At 42.5% G+C, this 26,373-nt stretch overlaps 1 protein-coding gene across 2 annotated transcripts; it reads right to left on the bottom strand.

Moving 5' to 3' along the window:
- Positions 1-2,070: 2,070 nt before the first annotated feature.
- PM20D1 (peptidase M20 domain containing 1) lies at positions 2,071-23,584 on the bottom strand. 2 transcript variants are annotated; one of them, XM_083444457.1, is made up of 13 exons: positions 22,976-23,582; positions 17,276-17,362; positions 16,179-16,414; positions 15,102-15,188; positions 13,508-13,641; positions 12,108-12,227; positions 10,740-10,815; positions 9,299-9,360; positions 8,811-8,889; positions 6,777-6,848; positions 6,116-6,284; positions 5,390-5,489; positions 2,071-4,477 (listed from the first exon to the last, which is right to left on the bottom strand). In XM_083444457.1, the coding sequence occupies exons 1-13, from the start codon at positions 23,256-23,258 to the stop codon at positions 4,351-4,353; spliced, it is 1,632 nt and encodes a 543-aa protein (XP_083300583.1). In that variant the 5' UTR covers positions 23,259-23,582; the 3' UTR covers positions 2,071-4,350. The 2 variants fall into 2 exon arrangements, with proteins under 2 accessions (XP_083300583.1, XP_083300584.1); XM_083444458.1 differs by lacking the exon at positions 5,390-5,489 and having other exon boundaries at positions 22,976-23,584.
- Positions 23,585-26,373: the final 2,789 nt, after the last annotated feature.

Below are 26,373 nucleotides of genomic sequence, written 5' to 3'. Positions count from 1 at the left end.
TGTTCCCTATCATTTGCCGTGGCGTAAGTACATGGCCATAAGCCGCCCTGTAGTGCACTGTGACAATAAGGCCAAGACTTCAGGTCACTAGGTGAAGAGGATTAAACTTTTCCCACCCACCCCAGCCCTGTGTCTACTTTAATTGCCCTCTATTTTTGTTGTTACCACGATCAGTAGGGTCTTGACTGAGAGTAGGGTAAAGAAAAAATGAGGGAGGAGGGAATCCAGTCCCCTGGGTCTGGGTTAACAACCCCTGCTTTAGAGAGTTTTAAAAAAGGGAAAGGGACCCCTGACCATTAGGTCCAGTCTTGGGGTTGCGGCGCTCATCTCGCTTTATGGGCCGAGGGAGCCGGCGTAGAGCTGCTGGGTCATGTGGCCAGCATGACTAAGCCACTTCTGGCGAACCAGAGCAGTGCATGGAAACACCGTTTACCTTCCCGCCGGAGCGGTACCTATTTATCTACTTGCACTTTGATGTGATTTCGAACTGCTAGGTTGGCAGGAGCAGGGACCGAACAACGGGAGCTGACCCCGTTGCGGGGATTTGAACCGCTGACCTTCTGATTGGCAAGCCCTAGGCTCTGTGGTTTAACCCACAGCACCACCCGCGTCCCTTTTGGAGAGTTTAGGTCAAATCTTAACTAGAGCATGATGCCCTTAAATCTACCGGTATTCCATTATAACTCCCGAGTCTTTATTGGGCTAATCTGCTAAGATCACACATTTGGCTCTGGTTAGAAAAGCAGAGTGTGATGGGGCCCAACAGTTAAAAGTTGCAGGAGCATGCTTGCAAAAAATCAAGCTCTGCTGACCTTCATTCTTCCCTTTCTCTGTGAAATTCATTTGACAAACACTGTCAGGCAAAGCAGATAAGGGGGAGGGGGAGGGTGCTTGCCCCATTTCCAGGAATTCCCCTCACCCCCGTGCTAAAAAAAGAGGCCTAAATCCTGTTTTCAGTTCAAAGTGTACTACTCCACTTTCCAAAGAGCACAACCTGATCAAGAAAACCTGACAGAAATATATTTTTAGGGTGAGCCAAAGGAACCAAGAGTACAGGATTGCAAATGGATGGGAACCCCCATCCTCCTCCATGTGCGGGAATGTAGCATGGTGATTTCCCACTAAATGCCCAGGGTGCGAGCAGCCAAAGGCTACAGAGCACAGCAAACATTGCGGCATTTATCAGAAGAACCTGCCATCCATGCCCCGCTTTCAAGCATATAGAAGTATTATTTATCCCTTTGGTTTGTCATTACTTTGGCTCTATTACAGGAGTTAAAAGCTTGTTTTACACCAAACAAACTTTCTGCCTCTCAGCAAATCGGCCGAAATACCTGCTGTATCACTGCAGGATCAATGGCCTAATGGCTAAAATTAAACTAGAGGGCAGGAAATGTGAATTAGCCCACTCCACTCTTAATTCATAGTGTGAATGCAACTAATACAGGACCCTAAGAAAAACAATAATTTTCTTGTTTGTACATTGAGCCAAGTAGGAGCTGCAACAAAATGTTAAAGTATGGAGTGTTCCAGTTAGGCATGCCTTCTTCCAGGACACTCCATTACATTTCCACCTACCTCCCGTTTTTGTCTCTCCCTAGAGACAATCAGCAACCAGTGTCTACTTAGCATGCTCATCTCTCCTTGTTTTTTTTTGGGGGGGGGGAGGAGGAGTGGAAGTTTCCTCTTAGGTTTATTTAGATTATGCTGTATTTCTGCAAAATTTGGGATAATGACATTTAGAGATAACAAAATCTAATTTTATTCAAGCACTGTGTTGAAGGCTGATCCATTAAATGTCTGAGGGATGCATTAAAAAACCTGATCCATTAAAAGCTAGCGCATATAGGTTATGAATCAAAATAATGTTTTTGTCAAACAGAGTTAAGCCTTGGATCCTGTTTACTGACTGGAAAATAATGGGAGTTTTATCCTGTTTTTTCTTTCTTTTTTCCTTAGAATGGTTTTGTTTTGATGAAAATCCCCACCACCACCAGCTCTTATCAAAACTCAGGTACAGAGATATCTGTGGGATAGTGCAGTGATTAATAGACCATGTTCAAACAGTGATCACACACATCGTAGTCCTTTTTTATTGTTTTCATTAGAAAAACCTGTATCAAGTCTTAGTTATTATCACATCCAGATAAAGTTGCAGTGCAAATCCATACATAATTGTTAAGAAGTTCATAAAAATCACAGGCCTAGCTCATACATAATGCTAAACATTTTTGTTGTTGTTGTTAAACCATGGCTGAGTGTTATGTGAAAATTCTGCCCAGGGGCTTAATTATAATTTGTTTACTGCTAACAAAGCACAATCTTAAACCACGGTTTGTTATTAGCTTATAAATCTTGGTTTGTTAAACTGTGGAGTGATCATATGTATGAACCCAGCACTTCCCAGAACCATGGGTTTTGGTTTTTTCTAACCATCACCCTCCAATGTTTACCCCACTACAAAGGCACAAGGCAAGAGTAACCGGAAAACAGTTCAAACTCATGAAACAGCCATGGCTTGTTTAATCATCTGTGGGACAATTTATGGGAAACCATGGCTTAGTGTTATGGGTAAACCAGATCACAGTGTAATAATCCAGTGTTATCGCCATTTCTAGTTGTATAGGCTTCACTGAGTCACATTTTATTCCAGAAAGACTAGGGAAGAATACTGTTATAAATCAGACCCTGAACATTTGCATGTAAACATCCCTGAGGAATTTAAGCATTTAAGACAAGTTTGTTCTTTCTTTCTTTCTTTCTTTCTTTCTTTCTTTCTTTCTTTCCATAACCTGTATATTACTTTACATAAACAGCACATTTAATCTTCTATACAGGAGCAGATGAATCAAGTTCTCTTTTTCTGAGCAATTATGTAATCAAATTTAAAGTGACAAGTTTCAAAATTAATAAAAAAGCAGCACTAGGGACTGTCCTATTGCAACATCTCTCGTGGGGACTATAGATGAGAGTAGCAGCAAAGACACAAGATCCCTGGCTCCTATCAGGATTCAAATTAATCGTCTTCCTGTCAAGTGTACACCCACTGAAGGAAGACAGAATTGATAGGACATCCAGAAAACAATGCATTTCAGAAGTGAAAATGAAGAGGCATGTAAATCAGGCTGTGAGTAGAATAAAAGAACTTGAATCCTGTGAAATACATCTCTCTAAGGATGCTTCCAGGCTGGGAGAACTTGGTAGCACACAATCATTGCTGTTCTGTTTTAAGCTGGAAATGGAACAACAACTCTGCTTCTAGACTTCTAAGACTCTTTAGCTAATTGGTCCCCCCCCCCTTTCCACAGACCCAAATGTTTGGAGCACCATTGTGTAGAGGAATGGTAAATTAACTCCTTCACTGCACTCTGGATCATAGCCCCCTGCCCCACAGCTGCCATTTAGGGCAGGCATAGGCAACCTCGGCCCTCCAGATGTTTTGGGACTACAATTCCCATCATCCCTAACCACTGGTCCTGTTAGCTAGGGATCATGGGAGTTGTAGGCCAAAAACATCTGGAGGGACAAGGTTGCCTATGCCTGATTTAGGGGAATGGAAGTAAAAAAAAGATATAAAGGCAATGGTATTTGGAAAGGGTAGGATTAAGTGATTCCTTTTTCACAGAAGCAAGGGACAGGCAGGCAGGGATTGACAGGAATAGTAGCACAATATTCCTCTGTAAAATAATCTCTCCAGAGAATCTCTCAAGATTGATAACCCACTTAGAATCGCAGAATTGTAGAGTTGGAAGGGACCATTAGGATGATCTAGTCCAACCCCCTGCGAAGCAGGAATCTTTTGCCCTCTTTACAGAGAAATGCTATACCTTCCATTTAAGGGAACAGTGCAATAATCTTTAGGATGTAAACTTTATACAGCAGTAATATGTTCTGGGCTCCAATATCTGCAGTAGTGGCCTGCAGGTGGCAACAGTGAGGCAGCATTGCTCTCCTGGCTTCCCAACGGCATGGAAAAGGGGTTGAGGCACGGAGAGATTGGTGTGCAGCAGCTAAGCCAATCTGACACTCCTGCCATCATGCGCTGTCTCCCTCTTCCTCTTGGTAAGTGGCAGTGCCCCATGCTGCTGGGAAGCTGGGGAAGCAACAGAGTACCACCCACACAGCCCACTACTGAATACAACATAGCATAAGTTCAATATGTTCATTTTGATCCAAAGTGATTTGTTTTATGCTTGCTTTTATATTTCACAACTGCTTGGAGTGCGGTACAATAGTTTTGCGACTTAAAATTTATATGCTATGTTCCAAAACTGACAGCAAGATGGAATGTAGCGTTTTTGTGCAATTCTAATTCCTAGCAATGTTCACAGAAGCCTTCCTATTTTGTTTTTACAATTCATGGTTTGCATGTGGTTCTGTGGATTGGCTGATATCAGAATTTTGAATCAGTTGGAAGATAAATTGCACTTGCTTTTCATAACCTTCAATAGATATTCGTTCATTCAACCCGTGGAACCTGATTGGGGGGAAAAAGAGAGAAGCAGCTATGGGGTTAAGGCTATAATAGGTTAAATAATTGTGTAACAGGGATATTGTATTATGCTCCACAAAAGACTGAAACATGCTACAATCCCTTACAAGGGCTTTTCTAGCCACAAAGTTATATGTGATACGACTCCTATTTATCACAAGGATGCTTATTCCAAGATAGCAGATGGTCCATAAGTCAGCTGGACTTAGACTGGTAGCTTTTGAAAAAGAAACGAGAGTAGAAAGTTGGGATGCATACCAGCCCACTGACCAGGAGTCCTGGTCAGCTCCATTACAACAGAAGCCAAGGAGTGGGTGAGATATGTTTGGGTTTACTAAGGCATATAGATGAAATGGATTTGTCACTTCGTTCCCTTTTACTATGTACCAATGAACTAACCACATATAAAACTTGTTGTGAGAGATTAGAAAAACAAGTATTTTATTACTTTATACTTGACTAGTCTTGAGCTTCTACATTATTAATAAAAGATTCAATCGCAGCTCAGTTCTGAATACTACCTATTAGGGGAGTTCTAAAGGAAATCCTAAAATGATTGGAATATTCATTCATTCATTCATAAATAAATAAATAAACGGTTGCCTATTATATAGGAGCCCTATTTCCAACTACAGCCAGGAAGTGTTACATATCTGCAGCCCAAGCAATGTCATAACAGAAATGGGGCCTAAAGAGATGCTTCAATTCCAATCTGCTTTTTATAAAGACAGGTACAAGATCTAGCCCTCCCTCTATTTCTTCGGACTAGTAGGGAAACACTATGGGCATTTTAGAAGTGTTGCTCTCTGTCAAGTTTCAGTTGCCATGTCTCATTCGTTTTGCTAGTTCTCATCTGGTGCTTTCACTAGGAAGAAATTGTCAAGTAGAATACTGTACCTTGGCAAATCTTCGGGTTTAAACACCACTGGATTAAATCGATAAATAGCATTTGTAAGGTTGACATAGTGTCTGCTGTCAGTGTTAGCAATGCATATACCTGGAGGAGAAATCAGTATTTTGAAAAATTAAAACTGGTAGTGTTGAAGTTAATATTGCATTAGCATCACAGACGTCAGAAATTAGATTCCTAGCTTCCTTTGAGTGGCACTGGGAGCTATCTGCCTTACTTTTCCTTAGGAGGTTTTGAAAATTCCGCCTTTTATTTACTGGAGCAATGGAAGACAGCTGTACATTTCAGAAAAACCGTGCCCATTGCCATGTTTAAATGTTAACTCTTTACATAAGCAGACATTTTGAAACAGACTGCAGGGCAATTGGTAGCTTTGAATTGGATCAGAATGAAGTTATTAAGGGCAGTCCAACAACGGAGCTGCTCTAAAAGAAGAAAATATATAGCCTGGTTTCAGCCCCATGTAAACCTGAAAAACTTGAGGTACACTGATTGCCAGTTTCCCGTTGACTTTTTTTTATTATTTAATGACCACCATCTTAGGTCAGAAAGAGAGGAAAACAAGCGTTTCCAGTCATTAATAGTGAGTGTGTGTATGCACGTACCTGGTGAAGGGGATAAAATAGAAAGAGAATACTCAGAAAATGAAAACAAAGTAGAGGTTGTTAGGTGGAAACAGAAGGGGAAAACAGTAATAATGCATTTGCCAGTACCTGGAGCTACACTGCCAACATCTGGGAAAACATCCTGGATGGTCTGGCGGAAAACCTGTACTCCAAAGGTCTGGTCGTCCCAGGGGCTCACTGGGAGTGGATCAAAGGCACTTTCCATTTCTATCTTTACTCTCTTGTCATCAATTGTTTGGGCTACTATGCCCAGGACCTAAGAACACACCCAAAGGAACAAAGAAGCTAAAATAGCAAGGTGACTTCCATTATGGTATTAGCACAGATTGCAAACTTTTAAGTAATACTTTGCAAACCAACTAAAGATGCACAATCAGGACAGGAGCCTTTTGGGACCTCATTGTGGAAGTCTGCTTTCCTGTTACACAATGGGATAGGTAGAGATACAAAGCATTCAGTTTGGGGTTACTGCCTCAAAAGAACTTCCTTTAGGCCCCTTCAACAAAGATACATCCCCAATGTACCAATCACTTTTGCTGTATTAAATAAATACAGAAAAAGATGACAAGCCAGTTCAGAAGTTTCTTGAATGGGAAACCATGTTTAACTGCAAAAAGGAACACAACCATAGACATACCAATTATTAAACTTTCTAAAGTCTCCTGGCCAAACATGAGGGCCAGGGAGGGGGGGGAGGGAGAAACAATAACCTGTTAATTTAACAAACTTTTCAGAATAAATAAAATACCTCATCAACTGTTTGTGACGAATGGATGCGGAAATTCACAGTTGCATTTGCAGAGGGGGGAATAACGTTTGACTGGAGAGAGGAGAAAAAGAGAGGGCTTAAACATGTGACAACAAACCACAGTCTAAAATATGAGCTTCAGAACCAAGGTAATTTCACCAGTAATTTCTGAAGTCAATGCACAGTCCTCAATATTAATTCAGCCTTGCAAAATTATATTTATGCGAAGGTAATTCTTGCCTAAAGTGTCACTGTTCATGTTCTTTGCTTAAGCCACTGAATGAAGGTCTGCTTTTCCTCCTTGACAACCTAGGGATGCATTAGACATGCATGCATTTGTTGCAGCACTGACCTATGATGTGTGGCAGTGAAAGGCTCACTTATTTTAGAAAAAGGTGGGCAGGCCCGAGCTTTACTCAGTTCTTCCATGCATGGACCCAAGTGCCTGTTGAAATGAGTACATGTACAACTGGCATCTCCTCCGTCATACAAGAAAGGCTTGGGTCTACTTTCCAAATTTCAGAATGAAAGAAGAGAAAAGATGGGAGCTGCTCATATCTCAGTATTTGAAAGCATGGCCAAGGAGTGTGTGCTAAACTGACTTTTCCCCTTATCCTCTCAAAGGGCTGTTGGAAGGTGCAGCTTCATCTTGAGGGAGAATCAAATTACGAGTTGAGGAACGCATGGCAAATGAAAATGTACAATTTCTTTGAATGGTGAAATGACTATGCCTTCAATTATAAATGTAAGGTAAAAAGTACATGGTGCTATTGCAATATTTTTAGAAGCAACAATCAAACTTGTTGCAGAAAGTGTAGAATGGCTAATCCAGTTTCATTATGACTTGTTGCTAAACATTATTTAAAACATGAAGCTTAAATTAATCAGTTTAACTATACAAATCTGTTCTTTGCTATACAGTACACTGTACTACTGCATTTACACAGGGCAGTTGGAACCACACAGCACAGCTATACTTGAGAACAGATCTGTCTCTTTAAATATGGGCCTGATCTAATCATGCATAAAATAGGGGAGATGTGGTTTTAAGGTGCATAAGGAGGTTACATGCAGGTGCACATTCCTCCTTCGTTCACCCCTCCACCACCCAAAGTTACTATTTTCCACCTTCCAGATTCCAATATCACAAGTGAACCCACCTGAGAGTAAAGCAGTTGGGAACAAGGGATGTGAGTTCAGCCACCTCCTCATGCACCCCCTTTGTGATTTAACCCAAACATCCGCATACCACACATGATTGAGGCAGACCTCCATTTAAAGACACAGCTTTGTCAACACCATTTGTCGTTTGGGAGACAATTTTAAAGCAACAGAAAAATGATAAAAGCAAAGCCTACTGTATCTCAGTCCACCTCTGGGTGTCACTCTTTAACTATCACACCAAGTAAAAGCCACTAACAAACCACTTTCACTGTTCTGGCTAGCTCAGGAGCGCTTCCTATGTTACATTTTTGTGGACCTCATGTGCAAGTTTTTTAAGGTTACACCTATTAATGCTAAGTGTGGATGTTACAAATAACAATTTCAATTACGGTACAGAAACATTGATAAAGAGAACACTGACTGGCTGGGCGATGTGCACCAAACAGCTAACCGGGTTTCTTGCTATGAAATGTATGGAATGGCTCTCTCACCAACTTGCCATAGGAGCTAAAATACTGTGATCATGAAGTTCTATTTTAGTAAAACTCTCCCCTTGCAGAGACTGACTGAAGTGAAAGCTTTCTGCTCTACTAGTTCTAGAAACTAAGCCATTCTGAGGACAAGCCACCATCAATAGCAAATCCCATACTAAGAGGGCATGAATCGAATTGACATTCTTAGTTCATGGGATGATGGCAGCAGTGAATATTCAGCATGGGAGGAGAATTTATCATTCAGGGGGGAAAGAAACAGATTTGTATTCCTATAATTCATTGCTACTAGTAATATTGAAAGCTGAAAATGTAGTTCTGAGAAATTTAGACCCTCATTACACTTTATGGAAAATCCAATGAATTCGTACTACAGTACCTTGACTCCTGCATGAAACATAGTGATTGCAGTGGTAGTCCGAACTAAGGCATTGGTGGTAGGCGTCTGTTCAAGAAATCTGTGTAAAGATTTAGATGACACAAAGTTCTTAGAGATCAGAAGTAAATTAATGTAGGATTCTGCATTCCATAAGTCAATACCAATATTTTAAATCAATAAATGTACATTTGTTTCTCATTTTTTGTGCATCTTCCCTTGAGGTTGCATTTAAGAGTATGGTTGCATTTTAACCACTGTCCATTCATTTCTTTGCAATTGCTTCATGAAGTGGGCACTTTACTGAATATTGTTTGTGCTTGTGATATGCACCTCCCCACACCCTCATGGACTTATTATTTTGCAAACTTTTTAAGAAAAATGCTTTTAGAAATTGTGTAGTGGCAGCATGCTCTCCTGCGGTATCCCAGCATAGGAAAGCTCTTGTTGCTGTAATAAAAATGTGACGAAATATGATGTTTCTTTCTTACCTTCCAACAAGTGGTCCAAACAGCCACAAATTTGACATAATGATATTTAGAGGGAAGCTGAACTGAAAAGCAAAGGGGAGAAAAGCAGTACACATCAGCAAGTCTGGATTAAGAGAATGGTTTCTTCTGATTTAACATTTTTTTAAAAAAACAACCATGTTGAAGTAGTCTTCTAAGTGCACTTTAGAACTTTCCTGTATGCAGGAGACAGGCCAATGGAAGAGCTGTGTGGGTAGGGGGCAGGAAGAGAACTGTGCACATAGAAGCAACACGTAGGAGAAGGGAAAAGTTTGTGAAGTTCTGGATCAAACCAATAACTCTACAAGGATAGGGTTGCAAGCACAGCCCATCAGAGATCCAGGCAGTGGTGGAGCTTCATGCTCCAGCACCGGGGAGCGGAGAGCAGGCAGGGGCGGGGTTTGTGCGCCTTCTGGGGGCGTGGCGCCCAGCGCGGGAGAGGAGGCAGCCATGATGGCACCCCACTGGGATCGCGCTGCCGGGGGTGGTGCGCTCCCCCTGCACCCCTCTTCCTCCACCAGTGGATCTAGGATGCTGCTTGTGGCATTGACCTTGGACAAGTTACACAAAAAGCAACTGCAATGAAGCTTTCCAATGCAATACAACTTTCCTATTGAACAACCTTTCCTCCAAGTAGCTTATATTAGCTTGCTCCAAGTAACAAAGCATGATTCAGCAGTATGGGAATGACTCCCATGCTAACTCTACACCCCCATGCTTCAATGAGTTTCCAGTTGGATCAAAGTATACTTTGCTGTTTAATTCAAACTGCCATACTATAGCTTGTGCTTGCCTTCCAAACAACAGTTTAAAGTTGCCCTGGTATGAAGAAAAGTACGGTCAAACCTTGGTTTTCGAATGTCTCGGCTGCTGAAAGTTTTCAGAAGCCAAATACCAAAAACCTGGAAGGGAATGCTTCTGTTTTCGAACGCGCTTCAGAAGTCGGATGGCTTCCAAGGCATGTTTCTCAAGTTTCCCCATTGAACTTGCTGACAACCCTTTGATCCTTGGTTTTTGAACGTTTTGGAAGTTGAACAGACTTCTGGAATGGTTTACATTCCAAAACGGAGGTTCCCCCACAATAGTTTGATTGCTCAGATAATGACAAACTGTGGTTTGATCAAAGTAGGAAGAAACTGAAGAAAAGGTTTGAGATTGTGGGAGTACATGAGAACTATAACTGTAAATGAGGCTTTGATGTTATGTGGGAACTGAGCCACTGTGGCAGAATGAAACCTGTTGGGGGGGGGGCGGGGAATGGAAAGTTGCTATGAACTCTATCAATTGGGAATGACTCTGAAAATTTTAAAACTCTTAACTAGCAACAAGTTTAGAAAATCATAAGAAATCTAATGTTAACACTGAAAATTTAAGGTCACTTTACTGAAATCACATGAAAGAGTGCATATTGTTGAATACTTACATCTGGTGCCAATTGCTCAAACATCAGGATTTCAGGCCCATGACCAAACAGATTGGGCATGGGATGCTGCTCCAACCTATAACAACAAACAGCTATCTGACTGTAACAATCAAATGCAAGACGGAAAATAAACAGGCTCCACTCCTATTACTTTGATTCATGAATTTAGGCAGAAGTCTGCAATGTCTTAGTCATCTTAAAATTGCTACTTTAGTTTCTGCTATAGATAAGTATCATGATGATGTTAGATTTCAAAACAGAAGCTGAGTCAGTGATAATTTGAAAGCTGGAGGAAATTCTCGGGAAGATATGCTATAAATCTGATTTATTTCGTGTTTAAACTGGGAAGAGATCATGTCACAATCTGAATGGAGGAGGGTAAAAGACTACTGCAGTGTGCTTTCAACATTATGTGAGGCACTGTTTTCTTACTGTCCATTTCCCATGCAAAACCAACATTTATCCATATACCAAGGAACAGGAACAGTCTTAAGCAAACAGAATGTATGGCAAGACGCTGGAAGGTCCCCATGGCTGGATCTAAATGTGCAACAGTTCCAGGCTCATCACAAATGCTGGTGGTAGGTTTTCTAAAAATCAAACTAAGCCCTCCCTCAGTAAAGGCACACATGAACCCCTTCCCCACTATATCATCAGTATGTATTATAAAACCATACATACACATTCTACTGCAACAGGTTTCTAAATATGCTTTTAAAAAGCATTTGCATTGCCTTCTAAAAGTCTGTAGGCACCGGCAGTTTTTGTTTGGGAGGGAGCTCCATAACTCTTGGGCTACGGCAAAAGCAGCCCCATTTAGCATTCTGGTAGATTTCAACAAACAGGTTTGTCTCCTCAGATGATTTGCACACTTAAATAAGGAGAACATGTGACTTAAATATCCATGTTGTTGTTGTTTACTCGTTTAGTTGTGTCCAACTCTTCGTGACCCCATGGACCAGAGCACACTAGGCACTCCTGTCTTCCACTGCCTCCTGCAGTTTCGTCAAACTCATGTTCGTAGCTTCGAGAACATTGTCCAACCATCTCATCCTCTGTCGTCCCCTTCTCCTTGTACCCTCAATCTTTCCCAACATCAGGGTCTTTTCCAGGGAGTCTTCTCTTCTCATGAGGTGGCCAAAGTATTGGAGCCTCAGCTTCAGGATCTGTCCTTCCAGTGAGCACTCAGTCCAACATAGTGTTCTATAACCATTAGTGTCCCTTATTTCTGAAATATTGAACTGGCAACTCAAGGTACTACAGAGCAAAATAATTTATGTAACATCTCTAGGCTACAATCAGAATGGAGCTTATTTTTAACTAGACAGGTATAGGATTTCACTATTACCAGGAAAGGAAAATACTCACTTGGCTAATGCTTCAGAAAGAATGCCAATACTTGTCCTCTTAGGTGGTGCAGAAGAATGACCAGGCTCTGATGTCACAGTGAAATTTGTTGTAATTGCACCCTTTTCTGTGATACCTATTCTGATAAGTTGGGGGAAATAAATTATTTAGATTCAGGATGTAAGAATTCCCCCTCTATCTTCTAGTTAGACAACCATTTTGACATCCCTGCTATGCCATGCAGCACAGTAGGATCCCTTGTCAATGTCCCTTTGGCTCCCTCAGCTCTGGAAAACCCCACACCTACCCAAGATCAATTTTCTCCATCGCTCAGCTACCATTCCTCTTTCAGCAATAGTGCCCAGGAAGAGGAAGTGGTAACAATCCTAAACTAGGACCTGTTTACTAGCACTTAGTACTCTATAGCTGGGGGGCTACTCCAGTGAGACGTTACATAGGTTAGTTATACTGACCCTAAAAGAAGATGAGGCGTAGTATACTTTTGTAATAATCAACAGCAGGGCTGTCTTTAGCATATGCACTGCCTGGGTGCAAAGATTCAGCCAGTGCCCCCAAATTTAGTTTAGAATTCATAGTGCGCTCTAGGCGCATTTTTGCAGAAATGGAAAACTAAAATCACGTGCTGAAACACATGTGTAGTAGAGCCCTAAGTAGTTAGTCAAAGAAAATGCTGACAATTAGCGAAAATAAACATTTTTAAAAACAATTTCTCTATACGAATTTGAACTGTAAGTGATGAAATTAAATTCAATTTGCAATGTTTCACTCAGAGTCAGCAGCACCTTTGACACGACTGGCAGGCAGGTGGCGTGAGATCAATCGTGTCAAAGGTGCCACTGACCCCGCTGCTGCATAGCAGCTCAATACAATACGTAACAGAATATTTTGATGTAAGAGTTAATTTTGCGTGCACGGTGCCATTGAGAATGACAAGTGCTGTCATTGAGTTTGACGAGCGCCGCGGTTGTGAATGACAAGCGCCATTGAATCTGACAAGTGCCACTGCTGGCGCGGCGCATCTTTGGTAAATGAGTGCACACAGTCGAAAGTCCTTTAGTGAAACAGTAGGTATACATTTCGGTAATATCTAGGTATATATTATATGTATTTTGTTTTTCTAGCTTGATCAAAATTATTTATTATTTCATAGCTGGTAGATAATTAAAGCTTAGGCAGCTTCAGCGGTGGGCACCTGGTGCCCCCCAGAATTCAGCGCCCGGGTGCCCCGTACCCCTTGCACCCCCAGGTAAAGATGGCCCTGCTCAACAGCACGGATAGGCATAGATAGATTGTTGATTCCACACACTCCAAGTAGATCAGGAACAATGTTTGACTCCCAATTGTTTAACAAGAGCAGCAACTGCATTTATTGTGGAAAGTTCTCATCATTTCTTACTTACGAAGCTACTGGTTTCTCTACTCCAGTGACAATACCATCAAAGATGAAGCTTCCTTCATCAAGCACGAAAGAAAGTTGAATTCCTCTAGATTCCAATTCAGCCACAATCTTCATGGCTCCTTTTCCACCCCCCACCTGAAAAGCCCACAACAAAGTCATCTCACCAAATGTCATCTCATTCTGTCTCAGGCAGCAATAAGCATCCAGTGCTTATACAGCTATACAGGTTTTAAACACACACACACACACACACACACACACACACTTCTACTGGAGAGAGCAATTGATGTGTGGTGCTCCAAACCATTTAACCTTGCACCTAATGAACTAATTTCATTCCAATATATTACTTGCTGAATCTTGCTGTAGGTCTGCACTCAAGAGGTAAATTGTGGCACATAGTTCCTCAAGTGTAGCAGCCATTAGGCTAACACAAGGTTAGGGAACCTCCAGCTTCCAGGCCAATCATGGCTCACCAGGGTTGTTTCACCAAACAATGTCTACCCAGCCATTAGCTGACATTACTGGTGATGTCAACTGATGGGCGGAAGGCCAGGGTTTAATGCTGTATTGCCTGTGTGATCTTTTATCCAGCAGGGGAAATATTCTCTGTTAAAGATATTAAAGATGGGACTGAGTTCAGCACAGGACTGGGCATTTAAAAGAGAAGGAGAACTTGCAAGTCTTTTGCTAGTCTTCCCAGTCTCAAGCAAAGGCAGAGAACTGGAGTAATCCCCTCCTTTGCTTGCAAAACCCACCTCTTTTTCTGACAAGTGACAGGAAGGGGGGGGGGGAGAGAGAGGTATGTCTTGCAGGCAAAAACATCTTAAAGCACTTGGCAAAAGCACCCTCCAGGCTGCTTCCAAGGGCACTGTGCAAGTCTTCCCGTGTTTATCTTTTAAACCCTTGACACTAGGTTTAAAGGGGAAGCAAGGGAGACTTACAAAGCCTCAGGAGGGATTTTGACAGGCAAGTGGCCTTGCTCACCTGCCAATATGTGATGTCGTGCTATTGGACAGGTCAGCAACCCCACCCACCTGTCACATTTGGCATATGAAGCCAATCCTGATGAGGAATTGGCACCCAGAGTCAAAAAGGTTCCCCAGCCCGGGCTAGAACATACTCAATTTTATGCAATGCAAGTAGTACAAGTAACATAATCCAACAAACTCTAATAACAAATCCATATTTGTTTATGGATAGCTTCTATAATAGCTTCTATTATTACATCAAATTGTAAACGCAGTGAAGACAAGCTCCTAACCCTCAAAACTTTTTTCTTTTTAAATTGGGGGCAGTGTAGGGCTGGATACAGAATTGTAATGCTAAACAACACAAAAAATACACATTCTTCCGCCTATGCAAAGCAAAATCCATATTCCTATGCTGTCGACAGTTGACTAGTCAATAGGCACCTACCACTGCAGTGCATGGAAAACCTTTTATCAGGACAGCACAACACCGTTAAGGAGTCTCCATGTAAAAAGAGCAGCAGGCTGACGCACTCAAGTTCAGTATCTACTGTTTCAGCCTTTGGCATGAGCTATAAATCTAAAATAAATAAATACGGGGGAAATTAAAGACACATAGAATACCTCTTCATCATGCCCAAGGCCAATATAGAAAGACCTGTGAGGTCTGTAATTTCGTCTCAGTAAGAATTCTAGAGCATGCAGAATCCCCTGAGGAATAAAAAATAAAATGTTAAACACTGTCTATTTTGCACCTTGGTTACAGAACCTGTTCCATATTAACAGCAACTGTTGTGGGGAAGCATGAAGGACTGGTTTTGCCCCAGATTAGAGGGTGGGATTTGAGAATCCAATGGCATTGTACTAACCTCTGATTGAACCAAAACACCATTTAATTGTATGAAATTTAACTTTGTCAGTTGACTGGGACGGGATTATAGATCAAGGTGGGAAAGTCCAAATCACGGAGCTAAACAAATAAATAACGCTTTCAAAAAATTATATGTAGAAGCTTTGGAGCATCTATTTAGCCTGTTCTTTGGAAGAAAATGGAGGAAACTGTCTTGTGGAAATGCCTGTGCCTTGGAAAGTGGTTTACTGGATGAAAGTAGTGCACACTGAACTTTCTGTATGAGCTCTGGTAGTCAGTTCTTGCTTTGCTTGTTGACTTTCAGGCTGCAGCACTTTATCCAGCTGGCTGCTCCCTCTGGAACCAGTTGCCAGGTTCCTATCATCTTCTTGATTTCCAATTGTCAGGGGCAGCAGCCCACTGGCCTTCTGTGCCTCCTTCCTTCTCTCCCTACTTTCAGGACAACCTTTGGCCCAATGGTGTCCACAGAAATAGTATACTAAGTCATCAATTTAAAGCAAAGCAAAATATACTCATATGGCTAAAAGGTTCTTTTTAAAGTGCACTGATTTATGTTTAGCTTGCAAAATAATAATAATAATAATAATAATAATAATAGGAATAATGGGAATGCTTCTCCTCACACTGTGAACAGATAATAATAATAATTTATTATTTATACCCCGCCCATTTGGCTGAGTCTCCCCAGCCACTCTGGGCGGCTCCCAATCAAATGTTAAAAACAGTACAGCATTAAACCATCATTAATGTGGCATGCCAAACTTTGTGGGACAAACACTTTGCACCCCACCCACCCTGCAAAGGGAGGTACATTTACAAAATACATATACCATAACAGAGTTTTTGTTATCAAGTGTTCCTCTTCCATATATAAACCCATCACGTTCCTCAGCAGAGAAAGGGTCACTGACGTCCCACCCGTCTGGAGAAGCTGGAACAACATCTATATGTGCAAGCAGCATGTAGGGCTGCAGCTGAGCGTTAGACCCCTGGATGGTGAATAGGTGGCTATATTCCCCAATAACTTCATGTTTAATGAATGCTGCAGAAAACACTGCAGGGAAGGCTTCAGGGAAGAAAAACAGAAGGGAAAGAAAATTAGCAAGGGTTCCTCCAAAGTTTGAGGTTAAGGATTGGACAAATCAATGGGGACATATTAACCTTTGGTATTCAGTGCAACAGCTGGTATATTATAATGGCTGATATATTTCAGAAAATGGGTAACTGAAGGATGAGGAAAGGCATAGCACACATCTCTTGCTGGTCCCACCACCCTATGTGGTGGAGGAACAGAGTTTAAAGCAAACAAAAGGATAAACTAAATTATAACAACAACAACACTGTATTCAAATGGTTAAATAAAGAAACAAACAACAGAAACAATGAAAGCCACTCTTCATATAATTTCAATCTTTTCTGAGAACCCAGTAATTTTACCTGTTTGACTGGTATTGACCATGAAACGTATAAGGCCAAAATCATACTACATTAATCTACTCTTGCATAACAACTGTAGCTCCTGCATTTATTACCACACTAAGAGTATATGTCAAGTGCTCAAAGGTCTTCACATGGGGACAGAGGTCTTTCCCAGGCCTACACAGAGATACTAGGGTTTGTACTGGCATGTTCCGTAAGCAAAGCACACTCTGCCATTTAGATGCAATCCTTTTGTGTAATTTATCACAAAGATATAAATACTTTTTTTAAAAAAGGATTTATTTACAATTGTAGAAACCTGTATTTAAAAGTTCCACAGTTGCTTCGGTTCATTAACTTGCATTCTACTCAATAATAAATCACATTTTTGTCAGCTTAGTACTTTAGTTTTGTCGATAAAGGCTCTTCTTTTACGACACAAAGATTAGATACTCTATTAAGTTAATGCCCATTTGCTAGTTAAAAGAAGGAATTTAAGTTCAAATACCTTTACGAATATATGGCTCAAATTCTGCCAGGGCTGTTGTATTTTGATCATTTGCTGAGAAGGAAACTGTTTGCATTCTGATGGCACCTTACATAAAACATAAAAGAAGAGATTTCGTGACTTTCTCAGACAGGCAATTATTAAAACAACAGTGCAATGCGATAAACTCTCCTTCCCTGCAAAATAATGTAAAGGCTGTCAAGATGCCTATTCAAAGGATTAGAAGTGCCACTACCAGTCGGCTGACAGAGCCTGCAAATGTCATTCCCAGTTACAATATTTCTGAGAATATTGTGAATGGCAACTGGGTCTGGAGTCTGCTGCATTGCTGAATGAGTGCATTGCACACATTTAGATGTGCAAATGGTGCCCCTGATCAAGTGGCTGAGTGAGATCCCCAGACTCCATTAAGCAAGAAGATGTCTGTACCTCTTGTATCACATTTCATTTTCATATAGACAGTAATACGAATGAATGAAGTGGAGTCTGCACCCTATCCCCACCCCCAATCCACATGATTTCATTGGCAGGGTCCTGGATTATATGTAAGGTAAAGGTAAAGGTACCCCTGCCCGAACGGGCCAGTCTTGACAGACTCTAGGGTTGTGCGCCCATCTCACTCAAGAGGCCGGGGGCCAGCGCTGTCTGGAGACACTTCCGGGTCACGTGGCCAGCGTGACATCACTGCTCTGGCGAGCCAGAGCCGCACACGGAATGCCGTTTACCTTCCCGCTAATAAGCGGTCCCTATTTATCTACTTGCACCCGGGAGTGCTTTCGAACTGCTAGGTTGGCAGGTGCTGGGACTGAACAACGGGAGCTCACCCCGCCGCGGGGATTTGAACCGCCGACCTTTCGATCGGCAAGCCCTAGGCGCTGAGGCTTTTACCCACAGCGCCACCTGCGTCCCTATCATATGTACCTGGATCATATGTACCTATATATGATATCTACATGAAACCACTGAGTGGAGTTATCCAGAGTTTTGGAGTACGTTGTCACCTGTATGCCAATGACACAGTTTTACTTCTCATTTACATCTGCAGGTGAGGCAGTGGACATGATGAACTGATGTCTTGCCTTGGCAATGGACTGAACAAGAGCCAACAAACTGAAGTTCAATCCAGATAAACTAAGGCACAGTTAGTGAGTGGTTACTTAGACCAGATGGATGGGAGGCTGCTTGTCCTTGATGGGGTCACACTTCCTCTGAAGGAGTGGGTATGCAGCTTGCGGGTACTTCTGGATCCTTTGCTGTTGCTTGAGACTCAGGTGGCCTCAGTGGCACAGAGTATCTTCCATCAGTTTTGGCTGATGGCCCAGCTGCACCCCTATCTGGACAGGGATACCCTAACTTATGTTGTCTATGCTCTGGTATCCTCTAGGTTTGATTACTGCAATGTGTTATAAATGGGGCTGCCTCTGAAGAAGGTTCAGAAACTTCAGCTGGTGCAGAACTTAGCAGCCAGGTTGCTCACTGGGGCAAGATGGTTTGAGCATTTAATGCCAACTAATAGGCTACCTATAAAGCCCTAAACAGCTCAGAACTGCAATATCCCAAGGACCCCATGTGAACTGACTCATATGCAAGGTTTCCCCAGTGTGTAAATAAATTTGAAAGCCTTGCTTACTGGGAAAGGCAAGCTGAGTGTGCTGGCTCAAGAAGGCTGGAGATGTCTGTGGGTGGTTCCAAGGGATTGAGTAAACACGTTTTTGCGTATACGCAGAACTCTTGGAACCGAACCCCTGCATTAGATGCAATCGTACTGTAATTGGTTTTAATGTTTATATCTTGTTGTAAGTTGCTTTGGCTCACCTCTGTGAATAAAGTGACTGATAAATAATAACAACAACAATAAAGATACATTATATATTAACTGATTGATGCGAACAAAATTAATATGTTTTTGGTAGACATTCAAAGAGCAAATAAACGGAGAACAGCGCTGTATGACAGGCAGCCAGAAAAGTAGAAGCACCAAATTTCAGTGAGCAACAAAGAAAAAGGCTAAAGGCTAAAGTCACAAAATGCAGACAGGCTATAATTTTGCTCTCCAGAATTACCATCGGTGACTCTATGAAGAAGCCTGAGACAGAAACGTTTACTTTGAGGAAATGAATACCTTTTCCACCTGATTTCATCATTGCATTTGTGACTTCAGAAACTAACTTGTTTTCCCACAATTACATGGTATAAATTCTACATCAACGGCTCAACAAATCAACATTCTTCAAAGGTACTTAAATACAGGAAGATCAGGAACTATAAAATGCCATCTTATTATTTATTGTGTGTTTAAAATTCCACTGACTACTTCACAATAAATAAAATAGACAGAGAGCTGCCAGAAAGGTTTATAATCTAGTAGACATACTGACGCTGCACAAATTGAAGTCAGTTTGATGGAGAGAGAGAAAAGGCGGGACCTTTAATGCTTAAACAGCTGGGGGACAGAGTACCCAAAGAAATGATTTTTCTTATATGAAAATGCCCACATGAACTTGCCCAAATCTGCATTGGAGTCCAAGCTCCAGGTGCCTTCACATTCAGAAGCTAGTTAGATGGTGACTTGGAAAATGACTTTTCAGTGGCTGTATCATGTGTGTAGGACGCGGGTGGCGCTGTGGGTTAAAGCCTCAGCGCCTAGGGCTTGCTGATCGTAAGGTCGGCGGTTCGAATCCCCGTGGCGGGGTGCGCTCCCGCTGTTCGGTCCCAGCGCCTGCCAACCTAGCAGTTCGAAAGCACTCCCGGGTGCAAGTAGATAAATAGGGACCGCTTACCAGCGGGAAGGTAAACGGCGTTTCCGTGTGCGGCTCTGGCTCGCCAGAGCAGCGATGTCACGCTGGCCACATGACCCGGAAGTGTCTTCGGACAGCGCTGGCCCCCGGCCTCTTTGAGTGAGATGGGCGCACAACCCTAGAGTCTGTCAAGACTGGCCTGTACGGGCAGGGGTACCTTTACCTTTACCTTTTATCATGTGTGTAAGACATCCTTGTCATACAGATCCATGAGGCACCAACATCATCACCATCATTTAGATAGCACATTTGCAACTAAAAAAGCTCCAATGTTTTTAATATGCAATCTGTAGTTCTGACTTTTTGTCTGATTTTGATCTGATCTGTATTTCATTCTGCTTCTACCAACTGTGGTTGATTATTTAAATTGTACATATTTATTCTTTTAGCTAGTTGGATTTTTAGTACGTGACTCTGGATTTGCAAAATTCTTAAATAGCATATGAATATTCAAAATAAATAAAACCTCCAGAGTTCTGGTATATTCATAGCATAATGACCAGATTGAACTTATTGACATTGGCAGTAGATAATAAATGTACCTTGACTAAAAAGATAAGCTTATCATTAAGAACAAGATAACTAGAAATATCAAGGGTTGGCTAAACAGAAAAGACACACGTCCTCACTATCAGGCTCCTCCCACATGGCTATTTCCCGTACAGAAACCGTATGTACAGTATACTGCAAACAAGCCTCCTAAGTTGTTTTCTTGTAACCGTAAGATACAAGCATGGGTAGACTGAAGGATAACATATTGTTTACACAATCCAATGCCATTGCAACAAACTATATGTAGATAAAATCAAGCCTTTAAAAGAAACATATTGGGAAACAAAATAAATGCAAAACCACCTTGTCTTCAAGCAGCTCACTTCTCAGACATGAACCACAAATCTGTTGATTTTATGTTATAGACACTAGAAATACTCAATATGCCCAATGATCATGTACTGCTGTGCAAGAAAGCACAAAGGATGGTCCAACTAAGGATTCGTCCACAGTTCTGTGCCTAGAAAGCACAAGTCTGAGAAGTTTTCTGCTTGTCCAGTGTTTTCTACACACAAGTCCAAGCGGTTTTTAGTTTTCCCTATTTTCCCTGGGGAAACCTGCTGCTTAGCACTGGATTGGAACAAATGTCAATTTGCAGAAAAACCGATTGATGTTTGTTCCAATCCAGCAGTAAACAGTTTATTTTCCTGGGGGAAATGCCTTAAGTAGCATCCCACAACTGGGTATAATGGAATGCATTATTGCAGAAAGTGATGGATGCACAATTTTTACAGTTCACTGCACTGCACTGGCTTGTAGCTCATGATAATCCTACCCAGAGCAGTCTCACTGAAATTAAAAAACCTAAATTAGCCATGTCTATTAATTTCAATGGGTCTACTTTATACAACCCTATGATCTAATGGTGTATTTGGGGGGAATCTGTAAGAAATATGAGCATCCAGGTTTTTGCACTGTGGTGGTGCTGAAAACCACTGAGTCTGTGAATCCTATTGTTCACTCTGCAGAGTAGAATGCAAGCTGTGATTCCATAGTTTTGTGTGTAATACAGTGGTACCTCGGGTTACTTTGCTTCGTTCCGGAGGTCTGTTCTTAACCTGAAGCACCACTTTAGCTAATTGGGCCTCCCGCTGCTACTGCGCTGCCGGAGCACGATTTCTGTTCTCATCCTGAAGCAAAGTTCTTAACCCGAGGTAATATTTCTGGGTTAGTGGAGTCTGCAACCTGAAGCGTATGTAACCCGAGGTAGCACTGTATAAAGAACAGTAAATATTCAGCTACTATAATGTTAATATGGGGGCTGTTCCAGTACAGCAAATTGACGGCTGGCTGAAAAATCATGACCATGACCAAATCTTTTGATTCCCACATTAACTCGGAAACTATGGCAAGTCCATGCTCTGCCTTTTCACAAGTGCTTTGCTTTCTCACACACACTAGGTTGGTTGAAACTAGGGCAAATAAAGGATCTCAAAAGAAAGACATTGTAGATTACCCTACAATGGTATGCAAACCTTCGTATGTATATTCAGAAGTTTGTCCCACTGAGTTTAATGGGACTTACTCTCAGATAAGTGTATAGAATTGCAGGCATAGCTGAAGGTGGAGGGGGGAAGACTCACAGAACCGTAGAGCTGGAAGAGAAGTCATCTAGTCCAACCCCCTACAATGCAGTCATTATGAACTCCTACGAGTATAGCACGAGAGGGTAACCCGCCCCCCTCGAAATAACAATGAACACACACAAACCCTTCTTGGACCCTCTTAGTAACTTGAAGAAAAGGCTGTTTCCCCATAAACATGATAACCGAATCATAAACCGGAAGCTAAAACGAGGCTGCAATTCTAAACGTGCTTTACTTGGAAGGGTTACTCCCATCAAAACGAGCAAAGAGAAAATAAGTTGAGAATGAGGTGTCCATGTGAAACATGCCGTCATTCCTCTTTCAGAAATATCACAAAAACTTGCCCCACCCTGACACGCCGTTTTGGCTCCAGCGGTGCAACCGAGGTTCAGATCTGATAGGGAACAATGGGCCTGACCCACTGAACTCCAACTCCCAGCAGCCCCGGCCAGCGCGAAAAGCTGGTCAGCAATGATGGGAACCGCAGCGACCCCTGGAGCCCCAGGCTCCCATGTTTGACTTGTATTATGCACTTTACTTCAAAATGAGGCAGTGTGCAGCCCAGCTACGTTTGGCGACCCTTCTTCTTATTCTGCCGAACTGTGCCCCCAAGTCCTACCCAAACGGCAACGCTGCTTTGCCCCTCCTGCACCCTCTTCCTTGGGAGACCGTGCAACTTTTACTCTGAGGGAAGCAGCTCCCGCCGTCATCACTGCTGCGTCTTCGGCCCCTCGACCCATTTTATTGACTTGTGTTGAGTTTACCTTGCAGCGCCTCTTTGAGCTCCCGCCGCTCTTGGGGACTAAACGAGGGCTCCAGGCGCTGCTGCCGGCTCCTCCGCGCCCAGAGCTCCGGAGCCGGCGCGGGGCTTCGCGGGGCGTAGGTCCGGACCAGGACGACGGCCAGCAGGACCAGCACAGTCCCGCACAGCGCCAGTAAAGCCACCCAGAGAGCCCCTCGCGCCCGGCCGCTCAGCGCCGCCATCTTGGCGCCTTCTGGCCGCCGCTCGGGGTCCCTCGGAGATCGGCGCGTCCCCCTGCGAATCATTAATGGAGCTGGTTACTCATCACTAGACTCCCCGGCGGTGTGGGCTCGAAGCGTTTACCGAGTTCCTCGAGATTTCAATGGGACTCGGCTTCCTCCTAAAATAATAAAAAAAAATGGCTAGGCAACACAAGCGTGTGCCTGCGTAATATCGGCCGCGTTTGGGACTGCAGCAGCTCTTCTTGCTGTTAAAAACAAATGGGGAAGGAGAGCAGTATGTTGCAATCCTAAGGCTGCTGCCATTCACGGTTACCTGGGAATAAGTCCTATTGAACACATTGGGGCAGGGCAAGGCAGGGCCTCTCATGTGGGAAGGGAAGCTGACTGCGGGGAGGGGGGGAGAGACACGGGACGGGATGGACAGTATTGCCAGGAGGAGCAGATCCCAAGGAATGCATCACATGGAGATCTTCACTTGCTGCCTGCTCCTGATGTAGAGCTCAGTATTCCTCTTCCAGGCAGGGGACACATGACTATGGTTTGCATCAGGTGCCAAAATGTCTTGGGCTGGCCCTGCTGTGGTGCTTGCTTCTGAGTAAACGTGGCATGCATAGGATTGTGCTGCCCCCTAAAGAGTGAAAATAGCTGTGTGGGTCCTTGGGGGGGATTTCAAAGAAACAAAGTTGTTAATATCTTTATGAGGACCATCAAAAATACTAGAGAGTAGCAAACAAGATTTCTAGAACCCCAGAAGTTCTGGAACTAGGGGGTGGTTGTGGGGCGGAGGTGTTCCTGGAGATGAAAAACCAGGTCTGCACATTGTTTGGAATAGATGAGGTATTCAATATAGAAGCCAGTCTTTATCAGCAAGGTTGGAGATTATTTTCAGGCAATGCTGTAGGTAAAGAGCTGGTATTAACCTACTACTTGGAGGGATTGTATCCCTAATATTCAGAGTCCTACCTATGCCCAAATAATTGGGCAAAAGAGAAGTACAGTAAATTCAACTAGGGCTTACTTTCAAGAACCAACGCATACATCCAGACTACTGAGGTGCTAGCTGGGATAGAAGCAAGAATGTACATTTCAAGTGCAAATATTTCTTGTACCATGACAACAGATCGGGCTGTTAATGACTGCATAGATTGGGTAAACATTGTTTTCCCCTAAATGGATATGATCTAATATGGGGTGGGGACAGGTATGCTCCTAATGATTCCTAGCATGCAATTTGCCTTTTTAACAGCTGTTGCACACTGGGTTGACATCTTCATAAGCTATCCACTATGATTCCAAGGTCTTGTTCCTGGTCAGTCACTGCCAATTCAGATTCCATATGTGAAATTAAAATTTATTTATTTATTGTCCCAATGTGTTACACTTGTCCATACTGAACTGCATTTGCCATTCCCCCCCCCCCCCCATCATTTAGTTTGTATAGATACTTTTGGAGCTCTTCACAATCTATTTTAACCACCCTTAACAATTTGATAACATTCACTAACTTGGCTACCTTACTGCTCGCCCTGAACTCTAACCTATTTATGAATAAGTTAAAATGCCCATATCCCAATACTGACCCTTAGGGGCCTCCACTTTCTTCATTCCCAGCCACTCTGGGCAGCTTCCAACAAAATATTAAAAATACAAACATTAAAAACTTCCCTAAACAGGGCTGCCTTCAGATGTCTTCTAAAAGTCAGGAAGTTGTTTATTTCCTTGACATCTGATGGGATGGCGTTCCACAGGGTGGGTGCCACTATTGAGAAGGCCCTCTGCCTGGTTCTCTGCAACTTCGCTTCTCACAGTGAGGCAACCACCAGAAGGCCCTCGACACTGGATCTCAGTGTCCGGGCAGAACAATGGGGGTTGAGATGTTCCTTCAGGTATACAGGACTGAGGCTGTTTAGGGCTTTAAAGGTCAGCACCAACACTTTGAATTGTGCTCAGAAACTTACTGGGTGCCAATGTAGGTCTTTCAGGACCGGTGTTATGTGGTCTCAAACAGGATGCTGGACTAGATGGGCCGTTGACCTATCCCAGCAGACTTTTATGTTTTTATGTAGACAGTATTGCATCATTATTATCCTCTGCAGTACACTTTTGTTTCGTTGGTGGCACAACAGATGCAGGAGAGGAGCTTTCACTGTAGTTTGTTTTAAACTGGTTTAATGTGGCATGCATGCTGGGCCTTTGACTGGACCTGGCTTCAAAAAAACAACAAAAACAAACAAACCCCACCGCCTCTGTTTATACGTGGCTCTGGGGATGAGTTACGCAGAACGAAACTAAGGAAACTTGGATGTTGTAATCCAAGATATTTTTGCCCACAGTAGATGATTCATCTGTTTTCTTTGCAAGCTGGGCACCATTTATCTGGAAGCTATAATGCAGCTGCATTATCTTATTCAGATTACATCTCAATGTTTTTTTTTCTTATTGTTTAAGACAATTATAAGAATTAAACAAACACTTGGATGCAGCTTTAAAACAATATATTTTTAAAGTTCCAAAATCATCTACATTAAGCATGCATTTGAAATCTCTGTGATTTTCCACTAGTTAGAACAATGTAGATTTGGGGGGGGGGAGATAATTTTATTTCTGTTTCAAGTTATTTCCATTTCTTATTTTTTATTTTCTTTGGAAACTCCTAGAGTGGTTTGATTGCACCCCACCCCTCACCTGGTTCACATGTCACACTAAGCCAAACCACATCTCAGTGTGCATGCCCAAGTGTGTGTGTGGCCTTTGGAAGAGAAGACTGCAGCTGCTTTACTCCTCTCTTGTTGTTTTGCTGCTGTGCTGCGCTGAGTTAAGCCATAGTTTGACTTAGTGTATTGTCTTAAGCTGGGCTTGTGATTTAGCTATGGCAGACAAAACACAAGCAGTAAACCATAGGACAAGCTTTGAATGCAAATGATGGTTATTCTGGAGAGGGCTAAACTGTGAGTCTGGGTTCAGAAGACATGATGAACCAAACTATGGCTTATTTCCGCACAGTGCCGCATCAGAATGGCCAACCTTCTATTTGGTTTGTTTTTTCATGTTCTTTGGCTTGTGATGTATATTTTAGGCTTAGCATTTACTTTAGAACATTTAACCTTAAGTCATAGGCATTACATATTCAACACCTTGGGGCTGCAAGAAGGAATTACAACAGAAAACGAAAACATCA

This window comes from Podarcis tiliguerta (assembly GCF_965153285.1).
Source record: "Podarcis tiliguerta genome assembly, chromosome: 6".
In the NCBI taxonomy this organism is placed as follows: Eukaryota; Metazoa; Chordata; class Lepidosauria; order Squamata; family Lacertidae; genus Podarcis; species Podarcis tiliguerta.
This window is presented reverse-complemented; position numbering and strand designations above follow the sequence as displayed.

What these genes read in the sequence shown, in the direction of transcription:
- PM20D1 (XM_083444457.1), bottom strand. Translation starts at nt 23,258, where the DNA reads ATGATTCGCAGGGGGACGCGCCGATCTCCGAGGGACCCCGAGCGGCGG. An exon ending in GCCTTGGGCATGATGAAGAG is followed by an intron (nt 13,642 to 15,101) that starts GTATTCTATGTG and finishes TGGGCTTTTCAG; the next exon opens with GTGGGGGGTGGAAAAGGAGC. An exon ending in GTAGAGAAACCAGTAGCTTC is followed by an intron (nt 12,228 to 13,507) that starts GTAAGTAAGAAA and finishes CCAACTTATCAG; the next exon opens with AATAGGTATCACAGAAAAGG.